At 53.2% G+C, this 27534-nt stretch overlaps 1 protein-coding gene across 1 annotated transcript; it reads left to right on the plus strand.

Annotated features, from left to right (window-relative positions):
* Window positions 1-131: 131 nt before the first annotated feature.
* Window positions 132-27408, plus strand: CEP164 (centrosomal protein 164). The gene is made up of 32 exons (XM_062608614.1): window positions 132-324; window positions 724-817; window positions 1159-1270; window positions 1498-1708; window positions 3210-3371; window positions 4135-4263; window positions 4644-4721; window positions 7033-7152; window positions 9289-9729; window positions 11117-11191; window positions 11406-11483; window positions 14329-14414; window positions 15448-15597; window positions 17383-17598; window positions 18461-18592; window positions 19127-19343; window positions 19837-19914; window positions 20169-20300; window positions 20597-20719; window positions 21216-21359; window positions 21534-21617; window positions 22392-22460; window positions 22795-22973; window positions 23313-23439; window positions 23842-23909; window positions 24015-24222; window positions 24533-24640; window positions 24908-25022; window positions 25366-25713; window positions 26145-26211; window positions 26457-26579; window positions 27189-27408. Exons 2-32 carry the CDS (start codon window positions 724-726, stop codon window positions 27286-27288), a joined length of 4374 nt encoding a protein of 1457 aa, XP_062464598.1. The 5' UTR covers window positions 132-324; the 3' UTR covers window positions 27289-27408.
* The last annotated feature ends 126 nt before the right edge of the window (window positions 27409-27534 follow it).

Genomic DNA, 27534 nt, shown 5'->3' on the forward strand with positions numbered 1-27534 from the left:
CGGCTGCGGCCCGGTCCGGCCCGGGGGTACCGGCGGGGCCGGGGCGGGCCGCGGGTCGGGGCGATGCGTCGCCATGGCAACGGGCGGGGGGGGCCCGCCCCGGCCGCACTACAGCCCCCGGCAGGCGCCGCCGCATGATGACTTCACGCGTCCCTCCAGCCAGTCCGACGCCGGGCGGGCTGTGCGGACCAATGGCAGATGGCCGGGGGCGGGCGTTAGCGGTTCCCGGGACCCGGATGTGACGGCGGCTCCAGGCAACCCGTGAGCGTCCGTGGAGGCGGTGGCGGCGTGGCCGGGCCGGGGCCCGGGGCTGGGCCGTGCGGGGTGAGCTGCGGGGCCGGGGGGAGCGGGTGACCGGGAACGGGGCCCGGGAACGGGGCCCAACCCCGCCTTGAGGGACGGGAACGGATCTGGAGCGAACCCCCGCATCCGGGAGCGTTGCTCGGGTCCGCTGGGGACGGGAGCGGCGCGGCGCTGCCTGGGCTCAGCGCGGCCCCGGGGGTTAAGCCCGGGATTAACCGTTCCTCCTGAGCCTCCCTTTACATAAAGCTTTAAACGCGGCGCGGGCGGAGGTGGCTGCTCGGTGCCGGGCACGTGGGGCCCGTCCTGCAGCCGGAGCGCATCGCTATGCGGTAAAGATGCTCGGGCATCCCGGCCCCTGCTAGGACACCGCCGCAGGTGATGATCACTGTGATTCCTATGTCGCTTCCTTCATGCCGCCAGATGCAGAGAGCCATGGAAGAACCCATGGTGCGCATCGGTGACCAGATCATCCTGGAAGAAGATTACGATGACACCTATGTTCCCAGTGAGCAAGGTAACGGATCCTGCCCTCCCGGGAGCTGGGAGATGGGATTCGTGCATGCAAGTCACTGCCAGTGTATTAAGAAAATAGGAACTGGGGAGAGCGTGAGGGTAGAATAGATGGGATTTTGTAGAAGACAGGGTGAACAATTAACTTTCTGGTTGTAAAGATAAATGGCATTTTGCAGTCTGCCTCCAGCCTGGCAGGGAACCATGGCACAGTGCGTCCACTGACACATGGGCCACTCTGGCAGCTCTGTTTCCCCTGGGTGCTGTGCTTTAGTTGGGGAAGTTGGCTTTATTGCTTAGTGCCTGGTGCGGATCACCTCCACTGGTTCCTCTTCTGCTTTCCAGAAGTCCACGATTATGCCCGGACGATCGGGATTGACCCCAAGAAGGAGCCGGAGCTGCTGTGGTTGGCCAGGGAAGGCATCGTGGCCCTGCTTCCTCCTGGGTGGAAGCCTTGGTGAGAGCTCTGTCAGTGGCGGGGGTCCTGCCCTTCCCTGCTCTGTGCTGCCCACATCAGTGGCAGTCTGATGGGAAGTTGGATGTGGATGTGAGCAATCTCTAAGAGAGCTCCTTCCTCACACCAATGTGTCTTTGGGCTCTTGGTGATTCAGTAAGGATGTGCTGGAACGTGCAGCTCTATCTGTATGTGCTCTTTCACCTTTTCATGGTGGTTTTGCCATGCAGCCAAGACATCACTGGTGAGATCTATTACTTCAACTTTGCTAATGGCCAATCCATGTGGGACCACCCGTGTGATGATCACTACAGAAAGCTTGTCATTCAGGAGCGAGAGAAGCTGCTGGCGTCTGGCAGCTTGAAAAAGAAAGAGAAGAAGAAGAAAGAAAAGAAAGAGAAGAAGAGCAAGAAGGAGAAGCAGTCATTGAAGAAGCTTGCTGTGAGTAGACTCCACTTGCAGTGCTTCTGGGGAGGCTGGGCAGAGAGTTCTCATGATAAATGGATGCTTTTGGGAGAAGCAGAGGTGAGACTGCAGTCAGATTACCTGTAGTTGCTGTCATAGATGCTGTCTAGAAATGTCATTGTCTTCCTCTGGGAATAGCTGGATCATTTTGCTCTGTTCTGCCCAAACTGTTTGTCCATAAGTAATTGCCTCAGTTTAATAAGAAGCCACTGACTCTCGTGTTCTGAAGTAAGAAATGATCTGAAAGGTCAGTGTGTTTAATGTTAATGGATTGCTGTGCTGCTGGGGGTGCCCAGCTGTGGCTCCACCACGTCACAAACGCAGGTTTCCAGTTACCCGCATGTGGTGGTGCTCACTGATAAGAACTATGACTATAAATATCAGGTAAAGTGGAGATTACTCTGCAAGTTTTAATTAGCCCAATGGAAGCGGGTTTATCTTTGCTGAAGGACAGCTAACATCCTCTGCTCTGCATGAACTTGTGGTTAATGGCCATCTGCAGAAAATAATCAGTGTGATTTATTCTGTTACAGTGGAGTGTGTGATTTATTCTGTTGCCATTGCTGTGGCAGTGACTTTGTGGAAGAAGGATTGGTGCACATTCATCTCCCTGCTCCTCAGCCTAAGAGTGATTTAGCTCTGCTTTCAGTCTGCAGCCTGGTGCAGACACAGCGCAGAGGAGCTGTGATGTCTGAATGTGCATGTGCTCTGCTGGAGCATGAGCTGACATACGTGCTACAGAGAAAACCCTGGCATATGTGTGCTGCGAGCTGAACCTGTGCAGGGTCATGGGGTGGGAACTCCATGGTCATGGTCACGTTTCGGGGGGGGGGGATAACTTGATGTCAAACATGAGCTGCTGAGAGGGGAGGATGTTGGATGGCTCCTTGGGCTCTTGCTGCCTTTTGAAGGGGAGAGATGTATTTAGTAGCTTCTTGTGGATGTGCTGCAGCAGAGTGCTTTGTGAGTGTGTAACTTTTCCACTGGTGTAAGGTAAGGAAGCAGCCTGGATCTCTGTCCAAAACGAGGTGGTAATTGCAGCTTGGGGAGAGTAGGAGGCTTCTTGCCATCAGAATGGTTTCTCCTGCACTCATTTCATGCTGTGCAGAGCAGCAGAGCAGAAGGGGAGCTGCCCAGTTTGCCTTGGGTGCATGGCACTGGGTAAGAGCCCTCCCAGAGGGTGCTGTGTGTGGGTACGTGTGAACTGGTGTGGTGGCTGTTGTTCTTGCTTTGGTTTGGAGTGATGCCCATTGATTTTCTGGATTGCCTTGCTGCTGTAAGGTAAATCACTGTATTCAGATGGGCCTTTGGAAGACAAAATGTGTGAGTAAATCAAAGTGTGTATCGTGCTGGGCATTGCTGGGCGTTGGGTCTCACAGGCAGCTCTCAGTGGTGGTGGGTCTCGTTTGGGCTTGGTCCTGTCTGTTGTGAGGAGCCATGTCCCGTGCTGTGTCAGTGAGCCCTGTGCACATTCCAGCCCGCAGGCATGCTGCTGGCACCCGTGCAGGTGCCCCCGGGGGGCCTGGCCCCGCTGCGTGGGGTCCCAGCACCCCTGCTCCCCGGCCTGCGCCCCAGCCCGCTCCCCCTGCAGCTTGGCAGCCCCGCGCCCGCCGGCCTCCTCACCGGAGCAGGGACACAGGTAAGGTCCTGGCTCTGGGAATGCGCTGCAGAGCATCTCGGGATGGGGACACTGAGAAGCATTTGTGATGTCTGTTAAACCCCACTTCCCTGCTGTCCCTCACCAGTGGTAACTGTTCTCTTGCTGTTTCTAGGGAGCCCAGTACTAAATCTGTGCTGAGCTTGCTTCTGCTGTGATTGGCAGATTTAAAGAAAGAACTGTTTCAGTTACTGTTGGCGGGAGAAGTCTGTTAAGTTCATCTGAGTAGAACATTGATTTGTGTGATATGCATTACGGATAACGTAATGTGGTAAATCATATTGTCCCTCAACTATTCGCTAAGAATAAAAAGTGAAAAGCAGAGTTTTCTGGCTTCCAAGCAGGTCAGTCTTTTGAAAGGAAACAAAACCAGTGTAGTGCCAAACATACAGATCAGCACCTTCACTGAAGGTTTTAGTCTGGCTAAGCCTTATCACTGGTGATTTCAAGGATTTTGCTTTTATTATGGGCTGAGCAGGACTGAACCAGTGTTTTGAGGCACAGGCAGGTTTTGCAGCTGTCATCCTAGAGGACAGGACCCTCTGATCTAAGGGACAGCATGGCCTCATAAGGAGTATATGCTCTCCCAACTGGCCATGGCTCTAGCAGAACAAGGGTAGCAGCACAATCTTGAGCACCTTCTTGGAATTCAGCAGCTCCCCTGCTGCTGGCCAGTGTCTCAGTGGGTTTGTGTCCGCCCTTTCCCTTGGCTGTCCTCTCACCTCCCTTCTCTTTGGCCCCACAGCCTGCAGAGACCTGTAAGGCTGCCAACCAGATGAAGAAGTTGCTGGGCTTGGTCTGCGAAGAGGAGAGTTCCTTCAACCCAGGGGCTGTAGATAAAAGGAGAAGTGAAGAGGAAGGAAGTGAAAATGAGGTGGGTTGTGCCTTGGTTCTTAATGTGAGTCAGTAACTGTAGTGCAGGAGACCTCAGAGAATGAAAAACTGATGCTCTGGTGGTTGACCGTAGCTGTTCCATTTGACTCAGGGCCTTAGTTTGTGCTGTGCTTCCTCTGCGTTGTTGGGTCACCAAAAAGCATCTAATCCTTTTCTGTCATGGTACTCCCTGTAAGTCACCGTCTGCCATGAGGTAATTCCAAAAGGAAGGGGCTGTAGGTGTGTTGCCTGGGAGCAATGCTATAGCTTTACTGTCTTATTTTGAGGCTTAGGAACCCGCAGTGCCTCCTGTGTGCTGGTGGGATTGCAGGGGTCAGAACTCAGTTTTGACCATCCCTCTTTTGCTTTTCCATACTTTAGAGCTCCTATGAGACACGAGGACTGTTCAAAAACCTGCATGTGGATGTCAGTGCCCTGGGAGGCAGCTTTGACTCTGAGGTAAGACGTTTGTGAGCAGGACCAACCCGGAGCAGGCTGATGGAGGCACAGCAGCAGGGTTGGGGAGTGTATGAGAAACCAGATGTGGTCTGCAGGGGACAGGGGGTTGTGTGTTGGGTGCAAATTTGTGCTTGAAGGAGGATGCTTGTGGTTGGTGGGTGGGATTTGAGGAGATGGCATCTTTGCCCATGTTGGAGCTTCGTTTTGTTCTAAAGCAGAGAAATCTGAAGTGATGTAGGTGTGACAAGCAAGCTGGAGAAGGGCTCTTCAACAGCAGAAAGGTGAGAGCCTCGGAGCAGAGGTGCCACTGTGCTTGCTGTAGGAGGAAGGCTTGTTGAGGCAGGTTTGCTTCTGCGCTGCTTGTTTCAGTGAGTTTATAAAGAAGTCTTGTTCTCCGCTGAAGTGGCAATGGTGGCACTGGGGAGAGCAGAGGGGAATGTGCTCTGGAAATGCCTTTCTCACACTTAGTTCCACAGGAATCTTAAGCCTTCCATGTGGACTGCGTGTGGTCACCTGAAAGCTGTTTTCTTCCTTCTTGCACTGCTGACATTCTGTGGCTGGGGCAGTGTCAGCAGCGACTTGAGGACACTTGTGGGCTCGTGCAGACATTGCCTTTCCATGCCTCTCAGCAGTGATGAGGCTTAAGGTGACAAGGGCACAATGGGAAGTGCGTGCCAAGCAGCTCCGGTGATGCAGCCCGACGGTGCTGACATTAATCCTGTCTCACTGCTTTGAAATCTCTTCCACTGTCTGAAAGGCAAATTAATTTCTCTTAAAGTGTTTTACAGCATTTGCCTTATCCTGTTCACTGCACACAGGAACTAAGCTGTCAGGGGCTTTGGTAGTGAATCCATTCACAGTGCTGGGTGGAACTGCAATGGCTTACGCTAAAGTAGGGAGAAAGAAAGGGCTGACTCCCTGGTCTCCAAACAAGCAGCAGCCTTTTAGGGTCCAGTTCATCACTGGAATGTTAACGTGTCCAGAACAGAGCTGTCGGCATTTCATTGCGGAGCTTCAGGAATCTATTGTGAAATGGCAGCTGCTGCCCAACAGCCAGGCTCGGTTAACCCCGACGGGGGTATCTTAGTCCTGATATTAGAATTGCCCTGGAAAAGGTAATTCTGGTGTGCTTCCATGAGATGGCAGTAGAAAAGCATTCCTATGAGTGAGCCTAAGCCTGGTTCTCCAGCTCCTTTGCAAAACGGGAGGAAAGGATTTGTAGTACGAACCTTAAGGGGGGAAATCTAAGGTGTAATGGGGTGAAGAGAGAAAAGCCTCGTGGTTTCGTGTAGCCTGTGCATCAAGGTCGAATACCTGTATCCAGAGAAAAGCAGCATGAGGGTTTAGTGACTTGCTGAAACACAAGGATGCTGAGGGAGAGAGGAGGCTGCATTGAAGGTGGAATGAGCGTCTGGAGAGAGGGAAGAGAGGTGGAAAGGAATGCTGCCTCCCTCTGTGGGCTTTTCTGGAGCAAGGAGGGAGTTAGCTGGGAAAGAGGCAGTGAAAATGAAATCCAAGTCAGGTGCTGGGGACCTCGAGGTGTGAGGTTTATGTGTCCTTAGAATGTACTCTTGGTGAGAGGGCCTCGTGTAGGAAGCTTGGTTGGCTTGGCTTAGCTCTTGCCCAAACCCAGCTTCTTGTCTCCTGAATTCCTGAGCTGGAATAGTCACTGCAGACACATGGGACTCTGAGCCCTAACATACAGAAGGGCTTTGGGATACTGCTGGATGGGGCAAGAGGAGGGGAAGGTCTGGAAGCATCTCTGGTGCCTGGGGACATGATCGCGCAGCAGCAGAAGTGATCCCCTGTTGGCACGCTTGCAGCCTGGGAGGTTTAGTGCTCTGCCTCCTGTCCAGGTCAGTCTCTGGGTAAACGCTGGGGGTCAGGGGTCCTTTGTATGGTGGGGAGTTGCCACATGAGGCTGCTCTGTCAGATGGAGATGTGTGAACAGGAGCTGTCTGTAAATAAACACTGTGCAATAGAGCTTGTGTGGTACTGCCGGCACGCAGGGAGCAGAGCTGCTGCTTCCTGGGAAACAAAGACATCCATGAAACACCAGTGCAGGGATGGCAGTGGAAGGGGAGGATGGCTCCTGTGTCCACACCACAGCCTTGCTCTCCCTGTGCTGGGGGAGCGTGCCTGAGAGCTGCTGTAGTGAGCCACAGCAAAGAACACAGACAGAAACGGTTGAGCTGGAGGGCAGATGCAGTGTGAGACCCAGGGCTGTGACCTGGCACATCTGGATGACCGGAGCAGCTTGGAAAGGAGCTGTGAGGACTTTTGCTAGTGGATCCGTTACCTCACCCACTAGGAGAAGAGCAAAGCAGAGGAGGAATACTGTGGCAGCTGGGTAGCTGATGCTGCTGATGCTGCTGATGCTGACCTCCAGCACCGAAGGAGCACTGCAGAAGAATCTGGCAGCCTGAGGAAGGTGATGAGTGGCTCTGATATCATGGCTCCGTTCTCATGATGTCACTGAAGCTGTGCATGCAGTAGGCAGCTTTGAGTGTTGTGGTGTGTGCCTGATAGCTGCTTGCTTTGTTTCTTTTGCTGGTTATTGCATTACATGCATGAAGAGAGGTGTAAACTTAAAACCCCAGGGCAAATGCTACCCAGATGAGGTCTGCCGAACCTAACCCCCTGTGGACTTCATCTCTTTGAGATGAGCAGGGCTCAGTTTTGGGGGCCGCTGTTCATCCTGATGATTCATTTCTGGATCAGATGCCTTTCCCAAAGCTGGTCCCGTTGGTATTGATGCGCTTTTCTCCAGGCTTGTGCTGATCACTGGAAGTCTGGACATAAGGATTTGATGGGCAGAAATTTCACATCAGTTAGCGTCACTCAGCTGCGGGGAAAATGTGTTACAGCTTGTGAAAAGATCAGCGAAAGCCAATTATATCCTGACTGACTTGTCCCAGCTCTGAAATCCATGGAAAATCCATAGCCTGTTTGTGCACAGGGAAAACCTCCCTCCTCCTCCACCTGCGTGTCGGATTGGCAGAGCTCTTCCAGAGAGTTGCATTTGTGATCATTGAGGTGTAATGCCGACAAAAGCTTTGTCTGTATCTGTGCTTAAAGCAGGATTCTGCCAGCTAAAGAGATTACGCTGGGATGTTTTAGCAACTGAGGTAAACTTGCCTGGAGAGAAGCCTTTGTGTGCACGGTGTTACTGGAGTCATTGGTGTATTCTGTTGTGGCATTGTGCTCCTCAAAGGGAAGTGTCTCTGTACTGTTTTACATATACATCTGTGTACATAAACCTCGCTGCTCTCATCGGGCGTACCTTTCCTTGGGTGCTGTCAGATGTCCTGGAGACAGGGCGCAAGGAGAACTCTAAAGCAAGCCTGTCCCAAAGGGAGCACGACTTTCCAGGTGCCCTCCACCCCAGCTAAAACTGAGGACTGCTTCAGTGTTACCGCCGTGGGGCAGTGCCTTTTGCACAAGCCTGTCTGGGTTCAGGACTTCAGGTGCTATGAAGCCTTTGTGGCTGGCTGCTGGTTCAGTGGTGTGTGTTCGAACCTCTGCTGAGCAGGCACCACGCTGGAAAGGGGCCATAGACTTTGGTTTGAATCACAGGTGGGGCTCTGGGCTGCACCTCTTTGGGTAGCTGGTGATGAGGTTTCTCTGTTGTCCTGATGGATGCTGCTCTCAGCCCTGGGAAGGTCCCACAGACCAGCACTGGGCTGGGAGAGGCGCTGTCAGTGCGCTGCAGCGCCGGCTTTCAAGCTGACAGCATTCCAGTTGCACTCTGATAAAAATACATCGTTAAAATATGCGGTCTGTGTGTGGTACATGCTGTACACAGGATGCAGCTAATGTTTGACAAGACACCACAGCATTAATAAAACAGTGAGAAAGTGGGACGTGCTAGCAGTTTTGTTCGCATGCTGATGAGGGAACCTTTTCCTGCTTCCTCCTGGCTGTCGTGCTTGTTCTCGTGAGCTGTGTGGCCTCCCCACTGCTGGAGAGGCACCTGAAGCTTGGGGTGACTAAGCTTTAGTGCGGGATTGCGTTCTCCTTGAGTGTGCTGTGTCGGTCACAGCCCTCTTCTGAGCTCAGAGCGTGAACTGGTGCCTGCCCTCCGGTTTGTCCCACTGGGAGGTGGGATGCTTGCAGCTTGTCTGCTCCTGTCTGCTTGATTTCAGGCAGAAGTTACGTGTCCAGTACCAGCCTCTTGTAAATTTCCATCTCTCACGGAACAGATGAAGGGTGGAAGCAGAAATGGGTCTCCTGCAGAGCATGCAGGGTGCTCCCAGGGGCTGATGGGCCTAGGGCAACCACAGCTACCTTTTATGCCCTGAGCCCCTGTGGATAGATATCCACAACAGATTAACAAACCAGAGCCAAAACCCAAACAACTCTGAGCCCAGCAAATGAGTGTGTTTATCCCAATGGAGTTCCTTGTCTTTGAAAGGGACTTTGTGAAAAGAAATCAAACTGGTCTGGAAGTCACCCAAAGCTCTGTGACTTTGCTGTAGCAGAACCCATGCTCTTTCTGACTGCTGCATCCTCCCAGAGAGCGGGTAAAGGATGTTGTAGCTATAATTGTGTTTGACTTGCTGCCTAGAAGGAGTCTGTAAAATCCAGATGTGTTGAAGAAGGGCAAGAGTTTTCCTTGGATTCCGATGCCGCGTGCCCTCCGACTCCCATTGAAGTCGTTCTTGGCGATGCTGACAGCAGCCTGTCTGACCACGACAAGGACGAGTCTGGTGGGAAACACACTGGGAATGACCTACTGGGCAAGCCTGATCCTGAGGTGGAATGTGACATCTCTGCTGCTGCTGAGCTGCTGCAGCCCCTGCAGGAAAGGAGAGCAGCAGGGGTAGATACTCCCAGTGGTCCTGGGCCACCTCGAGCTGCATCTCCAGCTGCTGAACCTGCTGAGGAAGATCGGGTAAACCTGGCTTCTCCCATTGGTCCCCTGTCTGTTGGTGAAGAGATGGTGAATGAAATGAGGGAAGAAGCAGCAGCTGATCTGGAAACAGATGGCAAGCTGGATCCTGGCGAAGTAAGAGACCTCCCTGCGTGGTTGGGTTTGGTGTGGAAGCTGCCGTGCCTGTTCCTGTTGCCTTGTAAGGCCCTGCTTCAGCGAAGCTCTTGGAGCACTTACGTGTCTTCTGTGAAGGCAGCGTAAGCGCTTTGCTAGTCAGCAGGGTGTTCCTGGGGGGGGCACAAGTGCTCTGAATTCCCAGATCAGCATCTTTAGCACTGAGCTGGGAAATGGTTCTGTTCTGCGTGCACAAAGTGCTGTCCAAAGCAACCGACAGGCAGAAACCCTGGACTGAGACACAGGTTTCGAGTCTTGGAGGAGAAATAAGTCTCAGCTTTCAGTGCTGCCATCTGTACTAAGCAAGCAGGTTTATAATGAAGTTCACACCAAGCCCAGCTGTCCGTGCTGCTTTGTTTCTCTCCTTCTGTTGTTTCTCTCAGCTTATGCAGAGATGGGACAAAAGTGTAAAGTGAGCTGCCAGCCGTGATACTCGCAGCTTCGGAGGGATGCGATGGGAGGTGTGGGTCAGAGTGGGAAGGACGGTACCTGGGGGCTGGCTTGGAGCTGCAGCTCTCCTCTGTGAGCATGGTGCCTCCCTGCCTGCAGCTCTCCTAGGAGGAGGAGAAGCAGCTAGAACCGGGGTAGCTGATTGTGCCATCTCTGGCACCATCGAGCGTCACAAGGTGCAGATGGGTTCCTGGCCTGGCCCCTGCAACTGGGGTGCCAGACACACACATGCTCTGGTTCAGTGTCTTCCAGAAATGCTAGAATATGAGAGCTGATAAACTCCTTCCTTCCAGTCTAGCTTTGTTCCTGCTGATTTTGATGATTTTTCTAGTTCCATTGCTGTGTAGCATCCTTAAGAGATGATAAAGGGGTAAAACTGAGCCTGGAAAACACGTTCTGTCCCAAAGAGCTGGAATTTGAAAGCTTTGCTTTTACACTCATCTGCCCACTTGCTTTACACATCTGGGTAGATCTGCTGAAGTCAGCAGGGTTCTGCGTGTGTTCACGCTGAACAGAGGAGCCCTTGCTGCAGTTAGGCATGCCAAGGTGTACCTTTAAAGACCTTTTAAGACCATGGTACTGTTCTGTGTGGCTTTACCCGTTTATGTGGTGGGCTGGGGAGCTCTTGGAGCTAGAGAGATCTGTGCAGAAGGAGCAAAGCACAGGAAGCAAGTGCCTTTTGTCAGGGGTATTTGAGGAGCACTTCTTTGCCCTCCAGTCCCCTCTCCTGCCCCTGTCTCCCTGTGATGCTTTGTGTTTGTCTCGTGGGTCACTATGCTATGGAGGGGCCAGATTTGTCTTCCCACATCGGTTGTCACCTTGTTGGGAATGCCGGCGTGAGGCTGCAGGGGTAGGATGTGCACAGGCTCTAACACAGGTTTCCTCTTGGCTTTCAAAGGCATCAGAGGCCAGCAACTGTGTGGAGGACTTGCAAGTCTCTAACTGCTTGGACCGTGAGGTGATTTGGCCTGTGGTGAGTCACTAAAAGCTCCTTGTCCCTGGGGTGGGACACAGTGCCACGGGTGCCTGCAGGACTGGGGTGGCCATCTCCTGTGTCCTGTAACCTGTGCTATTGGTTTCAATAGCTGTGTTCCAAGCTGTGTGAGGATTTGGGTCCAGTCTCGGGGTCTCTGGCCAAACCTCTGTGTGCTCATCGGCCACTGACCCTTTCCTCCTTTCTGCTTTAGGGCATCAAGAACTGGCTTTCTGAGCAGGTAGCAGATGTGGAGGATCTGTCTGCTGCTGTGGACAGCCCCATGTGCAAGGTCAGTTCTCTATGTGTGATCAGGGACCAGTCTGGATCAAACACTGTATCGTGGTGCAGCAGTAACAGGATGATGCTGTTGGCATAGGGGCTTTGCAGAGGCGAACACAAGTGATGTGCTTAGCATCAGGGGTTACAGCAGCACTACCTGAGCATTGGTTTGTCTGCAGAGATGTAGGTATCTACACAAGGAACAAACTGAGTGCAGGTGGCTTGTGAGGGCTGCAGCATGTAATCTCAAACGTGAGCTTCCCTGCCCCAGGAGGTCAATGGCTTTCCAAGGGAATGGTGGGGAGCTGAGTCTCTTTCCTTTTGTGGGTATATTTGTCCCTTTCTTTCCCTTAAGCAGATGGGAAGGATTTGTGTACCAGAACACGAGTGCGAAGATGGGAGGAAAAGGAGGCTGGCTCCCTCTGACAGATTTTGGTCCAGGGAAGCTTATTTTTAAGCATTTGGTTGTCTTGCCTGCTTTCATGTAAGGGGAGAAAGAGGCTCCTTTCAGTGAGTCTGTGGCACAGGAAGGAGTGTACATGTGCTTGCACACCTGTGTTTCCTATACTGTGTTAGCCCAGGCTGCAGCTCGGACCAGGCAGCTCTGCCTGAACAAGTGCTGTGCATCTGGAGGTTTTCTCCTTGTCTTCTCAGCACGCGATGGAGCTGATTGCTCAGCCCCACGCTGCAGCTACCCTGTCCTGCACCACCTCGGTGGGCACATCCGTGTGTGCTGGCTCCAGCTGCGGCTCCTCAGCCTTGCTCTGACTGTGAGCTGATGGGCTACGCTGGAGGAGCCCTGTGTGGCAACCTCTCACCTGCCCGGCAGAGAGGAGCAGTGCGGGTTGTGAGGATGGCTGGAGATCACACCTGTCCTCTTGTGCCTAATAATGAGCATAATCAGATGTGAAGGGAAAACAAACCATGTGCCTGCTGTGTTCCCCCTTCCCTCCTGCTGCAGCATGGGCACAGTGCATACAAATGTCAGGTTGGAGCAGCCACGTCTGGAGCTCATTACAGCCCTGTCTGGAGCAGAGAGGTGGGCTTAAAACACCGCTGCACAGCAGCTGCACAAGCAGTGTTGGAGGGTTTTGGTTGGGCTCCTTTGGCAGGAGCTGTGGTAGCTTGCAGGGCCTGTGTGCTGCTTCCTGCTAGACCTGGCTCCTCTGCTGGCAGTGGGGAATCTGCTCCTTTCACCCTCCACTTAACAGGCATTTAAAGTGCTGGCATCCTGTTTGCTGGCCCTGCTGCTGCACAGGGGGTGATGGTGGTGAGGAGATGGAAGCAGGCATGCAATGTAAACTGGTGTGTACTGGAGACAGTGAGATCCTCTTGCTGAGGTCCTGTGGGATCTGTGCTGTGTGGAGGGAGGAGACAGGGAGGTGGGATGGCAGATAACAGACTGTGTCCAGGAGACTGGCTTTGTGTCAGGAGTGTGGGACAGGGCAGAAAACAGAGCTGCGTCCAGCACTGGGACTGCTGGGCTCCTGAGGGTTAAAATCAGCCCTTGTTCCCTGCAGGCAGGCGTTGTTCTCACCTTCTCCACGTGTCCATAGATTCCTGCAGCCCGTGATTTCCATGGCAGGACTGCCCTCCTTGGCAAGGCCGGTGGGGCAGGGGTGCAGCCGTGGCTGCGGGCGTGGGCTCAGCAGCGTTACCCTGGTTATCCCTGTTCCCAGTGAGGTCTCATTCCCCATCCGTCTCTCCTTTCCCCTCCGCAGGCAGCGGTGACAGAGCCCATTTTGAGGCAGGAAACATTTGCTGAGCCGCTCGGTTCGCGGGAATTGCAGTCATTACTTACAGCGGGGCAGGAGGGAGGCGGGGGGGCTGCCTGCGGGAGCGGCGGCCGGGCTGATGGGATGGAAGGTGACAGCACTCGCAGGGAATCCTGCTGCTGTTTGCTCTGCTGAGCACGTGTGTAGGTTACCGCTGCTCTGATTCCGTGTTGGGTTAGCCCTGCCCCGCAGCACGCTCCCTCCTGTGCCTCCGCTCCCCAGGAGCTTGGCCATGGGACCAGGAGCCTCAGCAGAGGATGGGGCCTCGCTGCTTCCTCTTGTGGGGCTGACAGCTTCAAGAGGGGAGCTCTTCCCTCCCCACGTAGACAGCACGGTGCCCTCTGTGTGTGCCTGCTGTGGGGACAGGCAGGTGGGAGAGGGAGCGGCTGACTACTCCCTATTCAAATATTTGCTGTTCGTGTGTCAGGTATTTACTGTGTCATAAATCAGCCGCTTCAGCACCAAAACCACTCTGCTCTGGAGCAAGGAGTCTGGAATCCCTGGGTAGGTGAGACCCTGGGGATACTGCCCATCCCCATCTGCCCGAGAGCTGGGTTGTGAGGCAGGGCTGAGTGCTGGTGTGATTTTGGGCACAGCCCATACATCAGTTTGCTTTATGGCCACAGCACATTATTTTACTTCTGTGTGTGTGACATTCCTCATTTAGGAGATTTTTGTCCAACACTTTCTGGGGAGTTAGTTTTTGGTGAGAGGACCTTCAGGAAAACCAAACCTGCATCCAAACTGCTTGGTGCTGGCAGGGAGTTCATCTTCTGTGCTGGAAAAACAGCCCCCAGACCCTAACTTGAGACACCCTGGGGAGCTGAGCTCCCAGGCCTGTTGGTTGTGCTGCTGGAAGCATTCCTGCAAGGCATTCCTGTGATGCTTTGAGACCCTTGGTTACCTACAGGAGAGGAGGCTGGCATGTTCAGCTGGGACTCTGGATGCTCTTTGGTCCCCGGGCTCAGTGCTGATGCACCAGACCAGAGGGTGCTGCCCTTCAGCAGGACCACTGTGAGGTCCTGCGAGGCTTGGATGGGGAAGGAGCCAGCAAACTCCACACTTTGCTTTTACCTGCAGGCCCAGGAGCTGGGAGAAGAGGAAAAAGACCAAAGCAAAGCAAGTATAGAGGAAGAGCAAAGCAAAAGAACAAAAGCTGCCGAGAGGTATGGTACAAACAGAGCCACAAAGGAGGTGTGGACAGCCCCGGCTCTGGATGACTTTCCTGTCATGTCCCCCCTGCTCTGCTCTGGTCACAGACGTCCCCTGTAGAACACCCCGAGACGCTGCTTTCTCACTAAGCCTCTCTCTTCTCCTTCCACCTTCTTAGTACTGTCTCAGCAGACTTCAGCTTTGTTTCAGCTTCCTGGTACCTTCTGGCTCTCATTTCCTTGTGGCTGCCCCAGATGTGGAGGTGCCCTCTGCTTCCCTCACAGCTCTGACTTCTCTCTAAGGCTGTGAACATCACGTTTGTGCCAGGATGGTCTGAACCTGGGCTCTCTCGAGCCCTCTCCCTCCCTCTGAGAGCTGCAGCCTGTGGCATTTATAGATGAATCGTGTCAAACCTCTTAGCCTCTGCACAGTTACGTGTACTCTGGGGCACTGGGAACAAGAAGCTGTTGCTGTGCCAGGAGCACTTGTGAACAGAAGAAGCTGCAGTCCATCTTAATGACTGCCTGCGTGCAGTTGGGATTTGCAGCCTTGTTCTTAGAGGAGCTGTTCATGTGAAGGTCCCCCAGAATGTGCCTGCAGGAATTGCCTCCTTATCGCTTGGTACCTGCTTCCCAGCTGTGCATCCTCTCCTCCTCTCTGCCTGTAAAGCTGGCTCCTGCTTGCTTTGTCTCTCTTCTCTGTACCTCCAAGGTGAAGTAGGGTTGTAGATGTGAACGTGCCTGCCAGTATTCCCATCTGTAATTTGGACAACAGTGTGAGCGTTGCTAATAGGGCTGACTTAGCCTGGGGAGATTCTGTGAGGACCTGGAAAGAGAGGGGGGTAATCCAGGGATTAATTCAGCATTTTGAGCCTGGCACCCATGCAATCCTCAGCTGCCTGTTAGCCTGAATGGCTGGGAGCTTTGCTGTGCCTTTGGCAGACCCATGTTGCAGCAGTGGGTCCCGCTGGCAGGCACTGCTACCTGCAGCAGCCCCAGACTGATCTGTGCTAACCCAGTCTTGTGTTCCCTCTTTTGTGCTGCAAAGCGAGAGGGATCAGAGTCCTTGTGAGACACCGCAGGAGAAGAGGTTTGCTTTAGAGACCCCTGATGTGGAGGAGGCCGTGGCAGCGGAGTCAGAGGAGGGCTCGCTGGATATCCCAGGCAGTCTGGAGGAGCTTGCTGCCCCACAAGAAGCGTAAGGGCTTTGTTTAAGTCCCTGGTGTTGTAAACACAACAGCGTTTGTCTCTTTGTTCCCCTTTGTGGTGGTAGAAGCTGGGGTGTGCAGTCGGTGAGCCAGGAGATGCAGTTTGGTGCGCACAGCAGTGCTCCAGCATCTCCATATGCAAATCCAAGCAGCTGTTTCACCGAGTGCCAAGTGAACAGCCTGTCCTGGGGAGGGGAGGGCAGCAGCTCGGCCCTTGGGCTCTGTGGCACAGGAGCCGTGGGCTGGAGGGAAGTTGCTTTGTGCTTGGAGGAGCCTCCTCCTCTTTGCCAGCATCGCTAATGAAGCTGGGAGCGTTCACCCTGCTTTGGGAGACGCTTTCACACAGACGGGGGGAACAACAGAACCCAGCCGATCACCCCAGTTTTCCAGTCGCTGGAGCCCTGGCTGCTTTGGGATATAATAAGCTCAGAGCACAGGATGCAGAGCTCAGGTTCCTTGCTAAAGCCAGTGCTCTGTTGCTGCACTAAATAGCTGCTCTTTGCAGATCTGTCCCCCCGGTTCCTCTGCCATAGCAGAGCTCGGTAGAAGTGGTGGTGCTGACTTTGCTCTCTGTGCCAAGTGACAGACCAGCAGGTGCAATGGGGGAAAGCAGGCAGTGCCTCCCAGGGCTGAGCGCTGGAGAAGGGATCTGTGCTGTGGGCACCAGCACAGGATCTCCCTTTCCCCCCGGGAATCGTGTTGAGCTGTGTAAATGTGTGCGTTGGACGGATCTCCCTTTAAGCGAGAACTGGGGCAGAAGGAAGAACATGCTAAAAGGTGGAAGTGGCAGCACAGGAGATGAACACCACCTTCTGCAGGCTCCTCTGCAGCAGGCCCAGAGCAGGCAGCATTCCATGGAAGCAATAATGAAGTGGGTTTTTTCCAGAACACAGCCGCTCCTTCCTGTCCTGTTCTTTTTGCTAATGGCTGCATAAGTGACCTTTTCTCTTCTGACTCAAGCCTGTATTGCTGGGGCTGCTATTTCCTTGATTGCTGGCAAAACAGAAGTCCCTCTGCCTTATGCTAGGACAGAGCACGATGAGACCTTTCTGCTCCAGCTTTCACTAGCAAAGAATGAGTTTTTTCTTAGCTCAACCTTCATTTGCCCCTCTTTCCCCTTCAGCCTCTCTCAGACCTTATGATTTTACTGCTCTCTGTCTGAAAAAAGCTTAATTAGAAGCAGATTGGGTTTGAATTTGTAGAGTGCTTCGGGCTTTCTGTTGCCTGGAGCTGCCAGGCTCCCAGCACACTTCAGACTGCGATGGCAGGGAAGTATCTGGTCCAGCAGCACCACGCTGCTAGTCCCTGGGCTGCACACAGGTACTGCCTGCATCTGCTTTAGTGCCTGGCTTTCAGGGCTACTAGAGCCTTCCTGTTCCCCTTGCAAGGTAATCTCTAGTGGGACAAAACAGGAGTTATCAGGACCTGAGTGCTGCTGAGGTTAAGTTGTCAGTCAGAGTTCCTCTGGGAGTCAGCCCACACTGGTACTGGAGGTAATGCACTGCTCAGCCTGGAGCGTGTGCTCCAGGAGGAGAGCTTGTGTGTACCCACCTTGTGTCCTGCCTCTCTGCCTGCCTGTGCTGCTGGTCCTCAGCTCCCGTGAGCTAACCAGCAAGGGATGTGGTCCATTGGGATTCTCTCCTCCTTTCCCTTGGACAGTGATGTTTCTAGAGGAGGTGGCTCTGGGATTCTTGGTTTGGTGGGATGTTGCTGTTCCTTAATGTGACTCAGTTTTCCATCACACTTTTGCCAAAGGAACCTTCTCTTTTTGGTAGGCAACCTGAGGAGCAACCTGAACACGAGCAGTCCTTGAACCAGCCTAGTGAAGAGTCCCTGGAGGGAGCAGCCGATGAGCTGGAGCACAGGCAAGAGATAACACACTTATTGCAAGCACAGGAGGAGAAAAGTCAGCAGTTCCAGGAGGAGATGAGGCAGCCGGAGGAGGAGGAGGAAGCTGAGAAGCTTCGTCAGCAAAAAGAAAAATCCCTCAGGTACTTCCTTCTGTTACTCCATCTCCCTCCTGTTCCTGCTGTGAGCTGTGATTTCATTGCTGGGGGCCACAGGCTTGGGCTGCTATAGGCCATCACCTTGGAGGTGGTGCTGTTTTGCAGAGCTATTGACAAAGGAGGCAAGAAAAAGGCTTTTGGGGAAGAGGAGTACAGGGCTTTTCCTGGCAGAGGCAGTGCTGTGTGTGAGGATCTGCACATCTCAATGGGCAGTGGTCTGCTGGCAGTGCTGTGTGTGGAGAGCACGGCCTGCCTCAGGAAGAGGAGGGAGCATTCCCACATCTCCTGCGGGATGAGCTCTGGTTCCATACACATGCAGCTTGCAGAGCTCGGAACCTGTCTCTTATGGTTAACCTGGGAGAAGTTTCTAGCTCGGTGCTTGGAGCTTTACCACCTGGCCAGCGTTCAAACCCTGCCTGGATGGTAGTAACAGGACTGCAAATTGGAGCATTAGAGGAGATGAGGTTACCCCAGAGGACCCATCTGAACCTCTGGTACCGTATGTTCTACAGAGGGACTTCCAAACAAGGCTTTAAGGAATAGGGCATCCAGGTTCCTTGGCTGGGAGCCTGCTTTCATTTAATAGGAGTTGATTGAATTTACCAGGAAAACACCCAGCCCCAAGTGCCATCCATGAGGATGCAGCACGCTGTAACAGAGGTTCGATGCTCCTGTGCCAACAGCCAGATTCTGATGCGTGGAGGGGAATTGTTGGTCTGGAGCCCTGAGAATGCCTCGCTTGGGCAGGCAGAGCCGGTGGGAGCAGCAGCTGATCTCCTGGGGAGGTGGTTTGAAGATACTAAAGCCTCCTGAACCTTGTTTCTGTTTTTGGCTGCTCACCTCTCAGGGCTCTACGGGAAGATTTGGCAAAGGTCTCTGAGGAGGAAGAGCTGCGTATTAGAAAGGAAGAAACTGAGAGACTCTCAAAGCTGCGAGCTGAAATTGCCTCCGAGACCAAAGCAGAGGAGGAGAAGATAAGGTGGGAAGTTTTCCTGCCATCCCTGGGGATGTAAACTGCTGCTTTGGGAGGGAAGCATCTCACACGTCACCAGCAACTGCTCCAAGCGGAGGTGTTAGCCCTCCTGAGCCTCCTGTGGCTGGTACCCTGCTGAGGTAGCAAGTACAAGGCCCGAAACGTGATGCTGTGTTGCTGTGATGTTGGGCCACAGCTCTGGGCCATGTAAGTGAAAGAAATGGCACCTGTAAGGAGAGGAGCAGTTTGCAGCGTAGCTTGGTTTGGGCAGATGTCTCTGTTTAACAGCTCTTAAGGCCTGTGGAAGCAGTTGGAGGAGGCAGACACTGGAAAACCTACAATTGGTTATTTCCTATTTCACTGGCTGCTTTGCTGTTTCTTTCCAAAGCCTTAATTGGTATACTTGTGAATGGTGTGCTGTGATTCTCAGTTTGTTCTGCCTTGCATGTGCTGTCATCTCTTGGCTCTGGTTCCTAAATGGAGTCCAGTGGTAAAGTAAAGTACCAACTTCTATCTGTACTCTTGTTGCAAACCTACCAGGGCAGAGCAAGAGGCCACACTGCAGAAACTAAGAGGAGAGTGGGAATTCCAGCAGGTGATGGAGAAGGAGAGCCTGGAGAGGAAGCAGCAGCTTGTTTTGCAGCAAGTGAAGCTGGAAATGGAGGAAGTTCAGCAGAAAGAGATGACCAAGCTGGAGCATGAGAAGGACCAATCCCTGAGAGAGCTCAGGTTGAGATTAGATGGGGAAAAGAAGAAGGTGAGATCTTTATGCCCAGCTAGGGCTTGTGTTGCAAAGCTAAAGCATTGAGATGAAATAACACCAGTATGTGTTTTAACAATGGCTCACTTAAACCAGAGGAAAGATGCTAAGGTATGATGTTAGAGGCTGATTGAGGTGGGGAGGAGTACTCCCCCAGGTTTTATTGCAGTGGTGATTAAATAACAATTACTTACATGGCCGTGTTGCATGTGAAGAAGAGAGAAAGATCACCGTGTCTCTGCCAAGCTAAACCAAGCCACTTTATCTGATCACCTCTTTAGTCCTCCTGAGAGCCTGGGCAGTTCAGAGTCCTTCCAGCACAGCATGATTGAGATCCACTGGGATCTCCTTGTGTGTGCTCTGGCTTGGAAGGGGTTTACCGTTGTGCTTTTGATGCTTGTGGAGAGATGATAATGGCAAATTCATCTTGTGTGGTGTGTCCCCACACATCGAGGTTTTCCAGCAGCCTGTCTTGCTCCTGTGCCTGTAGGCAATGGAAGAGCTGGAGGAGGAGTTTGCAAGTGAACTTCGGCAGCTGAAATCGGCAGCAGAAGAGAAGCACCGTAAGGTAAGAGCTGGTGTCCTTACAGTGTAAATAGTTTTCTCCCACACTGCCACCAAAGGTGCCCAAGGAGGGTGGTGTTAATGTTTTCCACTTGCTAAATGTGGTTCTGGTCTGGCTCAGCATTTGGACAAGCTCCAAGCAGGGGGAGGTGAGACTGCACACACTGGTCTTTGCCATGCTGCTTGCTCTCCGTAGGAGGATGCTGAATGGATCTTGTCAGAAGGCTGACAAATCTCTGGGGGTGGCTTTCATGGCAGGTCATTTCCAGCCTGCAGACCCAGATAGCAGAGGCACAGAGGAGAGAGGAGGCTCAGCTGTGGGAAGACTTGCAGAGAGCAGAGCAGAAAGTGCAGCTGAAAGCCTATCGACTGACAGAATATGAGCACGAGGCAAGTATTCACCTTGGATTGCTGATGGTCCCTCACCATCTCTCACTGGATGTGTCCTGGGGTCTGAGAGGCCACATCCCCTGCCCGAGGGTGACGGTGGTGCGAGGGGGAAGAACACCCCTGCAGCATCTTAACCTCACCAGGGTGCCTTGTGCTACCTGGGCCACAGCCTGATCCCACGTGCAAAGTACTCTTGAGCTTCAGTCCCTCTGCTCATGTGTGAGTTGTTCCCTGGGGGGGCTGCTCGGGTCTGATGCTGTAGTTCAGAGAAACATCTTCTTGTGTCACCCCTGCAGCTCAGTGAGCTGATGAGAGAGAAACGCCAGGAAGTGGAGAAGGACCATGAGAGGAAAATGGAGAGGATGAAACGGGAGCATCAGGAGGCTCTGGCACGGGTTCAGGATCAGTATGAGGAGGAGGTACTGCTGGGTGAGAGCAGTGGGGCTGGGAGGTGACTGGTGGCTTGCTCAGTTGGGCTGACACAGCTACTTGCCAGTCCTGTCTATCTCAGCCACTCCTAGAACTGGAAACTCTCTTTCTGGCCATTGTTGCCGTGACGTAAAGTGAATTTAGGCTGGGGTTATAAGGATAAGCTGTCAAAATGTTCTCTGTGAGGGCAACTTCCACGTGCTTTTGTGGATTTCTGCATGATATTTGTAGGTACCCATTTTGGAAAGCCGCCTGCCTCCCATTTTTGACTGTTTAGTCAGCAGTACATAACACAACCTCAGTTTCATGGGCTGTTTCTTCTTTCTTGAGCCATTTCCTTAACAGTGTTGTCCCTGTAAGCAAAAGGTTCTAACCTGCTGTAGTTGGTGTTAGCTCCGGGCTCGCTCTCTGTGCGGTCGCGATGCTTTGCTGGAGAACCCTGGGCTTCACTCAGCGCTGTTCCTGGTTGTGTTCGGCACCAAACAGGAGAGGAAGCAAAGAGCAGAGCTGCAGGAGGGCCTGCGGGGCGAGCTGGGGCGCCTGCGGCAGCGGCATGAGCTGGAGGTGAAGGCGCTGCAGGCAGAGCTGGGCGAGCGGCTCGCGGCGCTGCAGCACAGGCACCGGGAGAAGGTGAGCGTGTGCTGCGCTGCTTGGCATGGCCTGGGTGCCCTGGCACCTCGTGTGCCTCCCGCCCTCTGCACCACAACGGGCAGGATGTGCTTTCCCAGGTCCCGGTGTGGTGGCAGAGCTCTGCCTGGTGAGGGAGGAACTCGCACTGCTCTTTAACTCAGCGTCTCTGTGCAGGAGAGGGAAGTGCAGGAGTTGGAAAGCGAGCTGGAGGTGCGCATGAGGAACGTGCAGACCAGGTCAGCACAGCTCCTGAGCCAGGTGAGTCCCCACGGCTCTCCCAGCCTCTCCTGGGAGGCTTTGCAGAAGTGCTCAGCCAGGGGTTTTGCAGCCATGAAGGTTACAGGTAAAACCTCCATCTCCAGTCAGAGCAGGGCTAAGTGCTCCTGGCAGTACAGCCTCGTGGCTGGTCTTTGCAGTGAAAGACAGTAAGTGGCTGTAAAAGTGACAGGGGGATCATTAAAGCCTTTCAAGGTGGCATGTTCTGCTCGGCATCGTGTCAGATTTCAGTCAGCCCCTTCCTGATTTACCTCCTCTTCTCCCTGCTGCTGTGAAAAGAGTGAGGGTTTCTGGATCTTGGGTAGCAGTGGGAGAGGGAAGCACTCCAAATGCTCCAGTGGAGCTGGCAGAAATCCCTGGCTGATGCTCTCGCCTGCCAGATCTCTTAAGTCCTGGCCCGTGCCAAGGGCTGTAGATAACATTGCTTCTGTCAGCCCTTCCTTTCCCAGCAGCACTGGGTGAGGAAGTGAAAAGGTAAAGAAACGGTGGAGGTGAGCAGAGGCTTCACAAAAGCAGGATCCTGTGGAAATGGCCATGAGCCCCAAACACTGCAGGGGAACGCAGATATGCCTAACTTCTCCCTTGAAGGCAAATAGAAGAAGGGGATCTTGAACGTGTGGGGGAAATAAAGCAAATCTGACAACAATCCTCAGGTTTTGAGATGGTCTTGGGACTTAGGCCTGACCTGCTGCAAGTGCTGCTGGGCATCAGCATCTCCTCCCTCTGACACTCACCTGCTGTCTTACCTGTGTATAGGAGGAGTCTCTGAGGAAGAAGAGGCAGCAGCTGCTGGAGGAAGACAGGCAGGCGAAGCTGGAACGAGACGTACGTATGCCTTGGCTCTGGAGAGGTGCTGTGCTGCTCTTCCTTTGGGGATGAGGGCAGCACACTACAACTGTGGCTTTGAAGAAGCAAACTGCTTCCCCCAAGTTGTGAGCGTGAAGGTCTGGAGTGCCATCCTGCTGGCAGTTTGATCAGCTCCAAGCTGTTTCCTAAGAGAAGGAGCCAGTTCTGTGCCTCCAGGGTTGGCGCATGGTGTGTGCCTGTGTAGCTCTGGGACCTCCTGTGCGCTGTGCAGGTAGCCAGCTCCTGCACGTTGTGTGCCTTTTGCTTTGGTGCTGGGGAGGTAACTGTGAGGGATTCTTTGGCTTTCTTCTAGGAAGCTGCTTTAGCCTCTCAGCTCCGGCTGGAGGAGAGCAGGAAGGAGCATTCCAGCCTCCTGGAGTCCATCCGGCAGCTGCAGAAGTCTGTGGAAGAGCTCCAGGACAAGAAGGCTGAGCTGGAGGCTCAGGTGGATTTGCTGCAGACCCGAAAGCAGAGGCTGCAGAAGCACAAGAGGTGAGAGCATGAGGGATTTCCTCTGGTACAAGCACATCTACCCTCTGCCCTGACAGAAACCTCGCCCGGGCCTCTCCCTTACCTCTGAGCTGCTCCTGTGCTGGACCATATTCCTTCAGAATCCTAATGTTTTACTGTGTGCTGAGGGCACGGGGGTCCTGGGCTCCGTTTCCCGATCTATTTTTCACTTGCTGTGTAATTTTGCCCCTTCACCTCTGCTCGCCACATTCATTTGGCTTCTCTCCACCTGTCTGGTGAGGTTAATAAGATGCTTTGAGACACGGGTTCCTGGGCTAGATGGACCTGCGGTGTAATCAAGTGTTGTCTTTTGTGTGGCAGTGAGCTGGACGCAGCCATCAGAAGCAAACAGGACACTTTGAAACAACTGGAGGCAGAAGAAAGTGTGGAATCTCCAAAGGAGGAAGCTGAGCTCCGTGCTGAAGACCTGAGGGAAGCTAGTCAAGCTGTGAGTAAAGCAGACTGTAAAGGTGCTTGCAGTGTGAGATCTGAGGCTGTAACTCCCTTGAAAATCCCAGCTTTTGTTCCTTCTGGTTGGAGTCAGTTGAGATGCAGTGATGCGTTTTTCTTTGCCAGGGGACATCAATATGTTTAGGGCTGATTTCTGTCTCTTATTACTGGGAGGAAAGGAGTGTGGGATACTTGAGTGCCCTTGGAGTCAAAACAGGGATGGAAATGTCTTTGTTACTTTTGAAAAGTCCCATGAAGAACATTCCTGGCACTGATTTTGGATCTGGGCCCTACCCTGATGATGGCATTGTGAATGTTGGCTCCTAATTGGATTCTCATGGGGTTCTAGGGTTCTGTTTCCCGTACAAATGTCAGTTGTTTCCATGTTTCAACTCCTCAGCACTCATCTGGAGAGCCTGTTTCCCCACCTGCCCAAAGCCATGAGGACAGTGACCTCCAGGTTGATGAGTGAGTATCTTACACCAGCTGCTTCTGGAGAAGGGTCTGCTTTGGCTTTACGAGCAGGAGGGTGCAGCACAGGAAGGCAGGAGCACGTGTGTCTCTCTCATGTAGTGTCAGGAGCTACATCTCTGCGGAAGGGATCTCCATCAGGAATGCCAAGGAGTTCCTGGTGACCCAGACCCGCTCCATGAAGAAGAGGCACATGGCACTGAAAGCTGCAAAGCAGCAGTGGCACCAGGACATGCAGAAGGCCCAGGAGGTGGTGCAGGATCCCAAGAGCTCCCAGCACCTGGAGGGCATGCGCAAGAACCTGGAAGAGGTGAGCAGTGCAGCCCAGTCGCTTGCTGCAGTGCAGGAGCTTGGCTTTAGTTGAAGCTCTTGGGACCTTCAAGTGGAGGAAGTGTCACCTCCTTTTCCCTGGGGTGAACTGGCTTTGAGGCTTATGCTCTGCCCTCTGTACATTCCGTTTCCCATGCTCTCCAAGACTTGGGAGCAACTTTACTCCAGCAGCATCATTCCCAGTGCTGAGTAGAAGTGAGATAATGAAAGTCACCCCAACCACTAATGCAGTTCTTTCCTGTCGTTCTGGTTCACGTCTCCTCCTTGGCTTGGCTGTTGACCCCCTGCAGGAAGCCAAGCAGTTGGACAAGATGAAGTCTGCTATGCGGAAAGGACAGGTATTGCTCAAGAAGAAAGAAGAGAAGCTGAGCCAGCTGGAGTCCTCGCTGCTGGAGGAGGTAACCACCAGCATCACTGCTGCTCGGGCCTGCCTGGCTGCGCTCCAACCTGCCCAGAGCCCCCTTCCCTGTGCTGAAGTCTCTGCAGGGCTGTTGGTCCCTGTTGGTGAGGCTGTTTATGGTGGCCAGAAAGTGGTGCTTGCCAGTAGAGCTGGGTTTCTGAAACACATTCTCTGAGAGCAGAATAGGGACCCAAATAAGACGTGCCTTAAACCACAGCAGCCATACAGCATGTCTTATCTGGGTCATTTTCCTTCTTTTGCCCAGCTTTCAGATGAAGACACTCTGAAGAGTGCTGCATGCAAGAAGATGGTGACTTTTGATCTCAGCGACTCTGAGGATACAAACAGCCCATCCAGTGTAAATGTAAATCAGCCTGAATGTAAGTGTCTGACTGTCATGTGCAAGGGAATTGCTGTTATGTTTATGGCTGTGTGAAGGGGTACAGTAGAACTGGGAGGGATGGGGCAGGGAGCCCAGCTGCGCACACTCGTGCATATCCAGACTTGTGTGGCAGGCCCTGTTCTTGCAACATGGGAGGGTCATGTCCTTGCTATCATGGTTCTGCTCCACTCTGTGCCAAAGCAGCCTCCAAGGCACAAATCCTGGCTGCAAAGCCTCTGTATCCCACTTAGCACAGATTGATTGGCGTCAGCTTGGACAGGGAAGGTCTCCTGTCTCCCTTGCCTTCCCAGTGACCCCTCTTTTCCCCTCTTTTCCCCCAGTTGATTTGAGAGCTGATTTGCAGGCTGTCCCCGAGCCAGACAAGGTCAGGTTCCTGACAGAGTCTGTGACGCGTATCTCTAGTGAGCTCAACAGGGTCCTTGGTGTCTTGGGCTCTCTGAGCAGCCAGCAGTCTCCACTCTTCACCTCGACGCCTTGTGACAGCACCCCTGTTTCTACATATACCTCCTTGCCAGGACTTCATGCAGGCGGCTCCCGGCTGCCCCCGCCAAGGACATCTTTGGCGGACCAGTTGTCCTGGAGCTCTGGGCTGAGCTCTAGTGACTCTTTGGCAGCTGGAAGCTCAGTGGACAGCATCCTGGCAGACAAATGGCACAAGTACTTCCCAGGTAAGTCAGTCCCTGTCTTTACTCCATCTGCTTGCTTGCTTTTGGTTTCACAGCCCTACAAGTTCTCACCGTGTTCTCTCCAGCACTGGTAAGGCCAGATCCTCTGGTGCTGCTGATAGGAAGGGTGCTAATGCGATAAGGAATAAGAGCTTCATTCCAGGAAGTGCAGCATATGGCTGATCTGGTTTCTGTAGTTCAGCCTTTAATACACACCCAAGAAAGCAGTTCTTGCTCAAGAAGGGGCCCTGCTTCACTGGAAGCCTCCTGTGACCTACAGATAGATTCACCATCTCTGTTTCCTTAACACCACTCTGTCCTTGGCAGGTGGCTCAGCTTGTGGGGGCGATGTGTCCATAGTACAGGAAAGCAAATGCACCCAGATATGAATGCTGTTGATTTTGGGGGGGCTGTATTTAATCTCTGTTTTCCAGGTGGGTTCCCATCGCACGCTGGAAGTTCCAGGCTTCTGGACAACAAGCTGGGATATGTACCTGCAGAGTAAGGGTCTTGTTCCTTGTTCTTGTTTCATTGTGGTGCTTTTCTTTCTGTGGAATGATTTATAGGTCACACCATATACCATGTAGATAAGAAAATCATAAGGTACATGTTAAGTAGACAAGTTAGATGTCATCAGTTACTCATTGCCACATGCTCAGTCTTGGGTCATCGTGGGTGTGGGATCATTTCTGCCTAGACGCCGTTTTTCCCACTTGCACTGTCTCTTTCTGTCCCCTGTACAACAGGGAGCAAATCCGGCTGTTGCAGCGCTCCCAGTTCCCGAGCTGTGAGTCAGACAGGACAAGTATTGAAGGAATGATTGGGATGAACAAGAAATGGCTGAAAGACTTCACGAGGGAATCAAAACTGTATCCTTTGCCTGGGTCCCTAATTGCGCTCCAGCTTCCTGCAGCAGGTCCGAGCACACAGCAGGAGGTGGGTGAATCAGGAGCTGTGAAGCACTGAAAGCATCAGGGGCTTTGCTGCGGGCATTCCCTGCTGAGCAGCCTGCAGTGAGGGACAGTGTCTTGAGGCCAGGGTGCCCGGAGACTCGTGGCCCTGGCAGGGGGGCGGTGGGGCAGGGTGGGCTGGGGCTCCCTGTCTGAGCTCCCCCTTGCTCCAGCTCAGTTTTAGGGCACGTTGTAGCATGTGGTTGGGCCAAATGGGTGAGAGCTCCCTGTTCTGTCAGTGGGGATGGTTCCAGGCTCCTGTTGTGTCTGCCTTACACCGGAGCTCTCGGTATTTCCTCGGCAGCGTGACTGGCATTAGCAGCAAATCCCTCAGGCTGTCCTGCGCACGGTGCTCCTTTGAATTCCCTAATCCCCCTTTAATTCCATTTGACTTGGGTGCAGCAGGCTAAATGCAGCACATGTGTGCAAGCCTGGCTCCTGCCCCTCCGTACCTATCCTGTCTGCTGGCTCTGCTCGTGCCTGCTAATGCCTCACCTAAGCCAGGCTTTTCCTTCACCCAACTGCCAGGCCTCCCTTCTCAGGGGCACAGAAGCCCCCTGCCAGCAGCTCCAGCGTACTTCAGCTAAGACTGGATGAAAACAGGCAAATCAAACTCTACCATTACTAAAGGGTGGGCCTTGGCTCTGCAGGGATGGTGGCGGGGGCCACACATTGGTTCCTGTGATCCCCAACCATCTCTGCTGCGCCTCTGTGCTGTGCCCTTGAAATAAAGTCTTTTTCCAAGAGAGCGGAGGAAGGAGGAAGTGAACTTCCCAGGTGGATTCTTCTAATCCTGTAATGTGTCCAAATATGCTTTATAGACTGTTTAATCCAGTGCTGAAACACCAGGGCTTCGATAAATCAACACTTCTCT

The sequence above is a fragment of the Pezoporus occidentalis genome, unplaced genomic scaffold (genome assembly GCF_034315485.1).
Source record: "Pezoporus occidentalis ecotype Australia unplaced genomic scaffold, CSIRO_AGI_Poc_V1 ctg130, whole genome shotgun sequence".
NCBI classification, from domain to species: domain Eukaryota; kingdom Metazoa; phylum Chordata; class Aves; order Psittaciformes; family Psittacidae; genus Pezoporus; species Pezoporus occidentalis.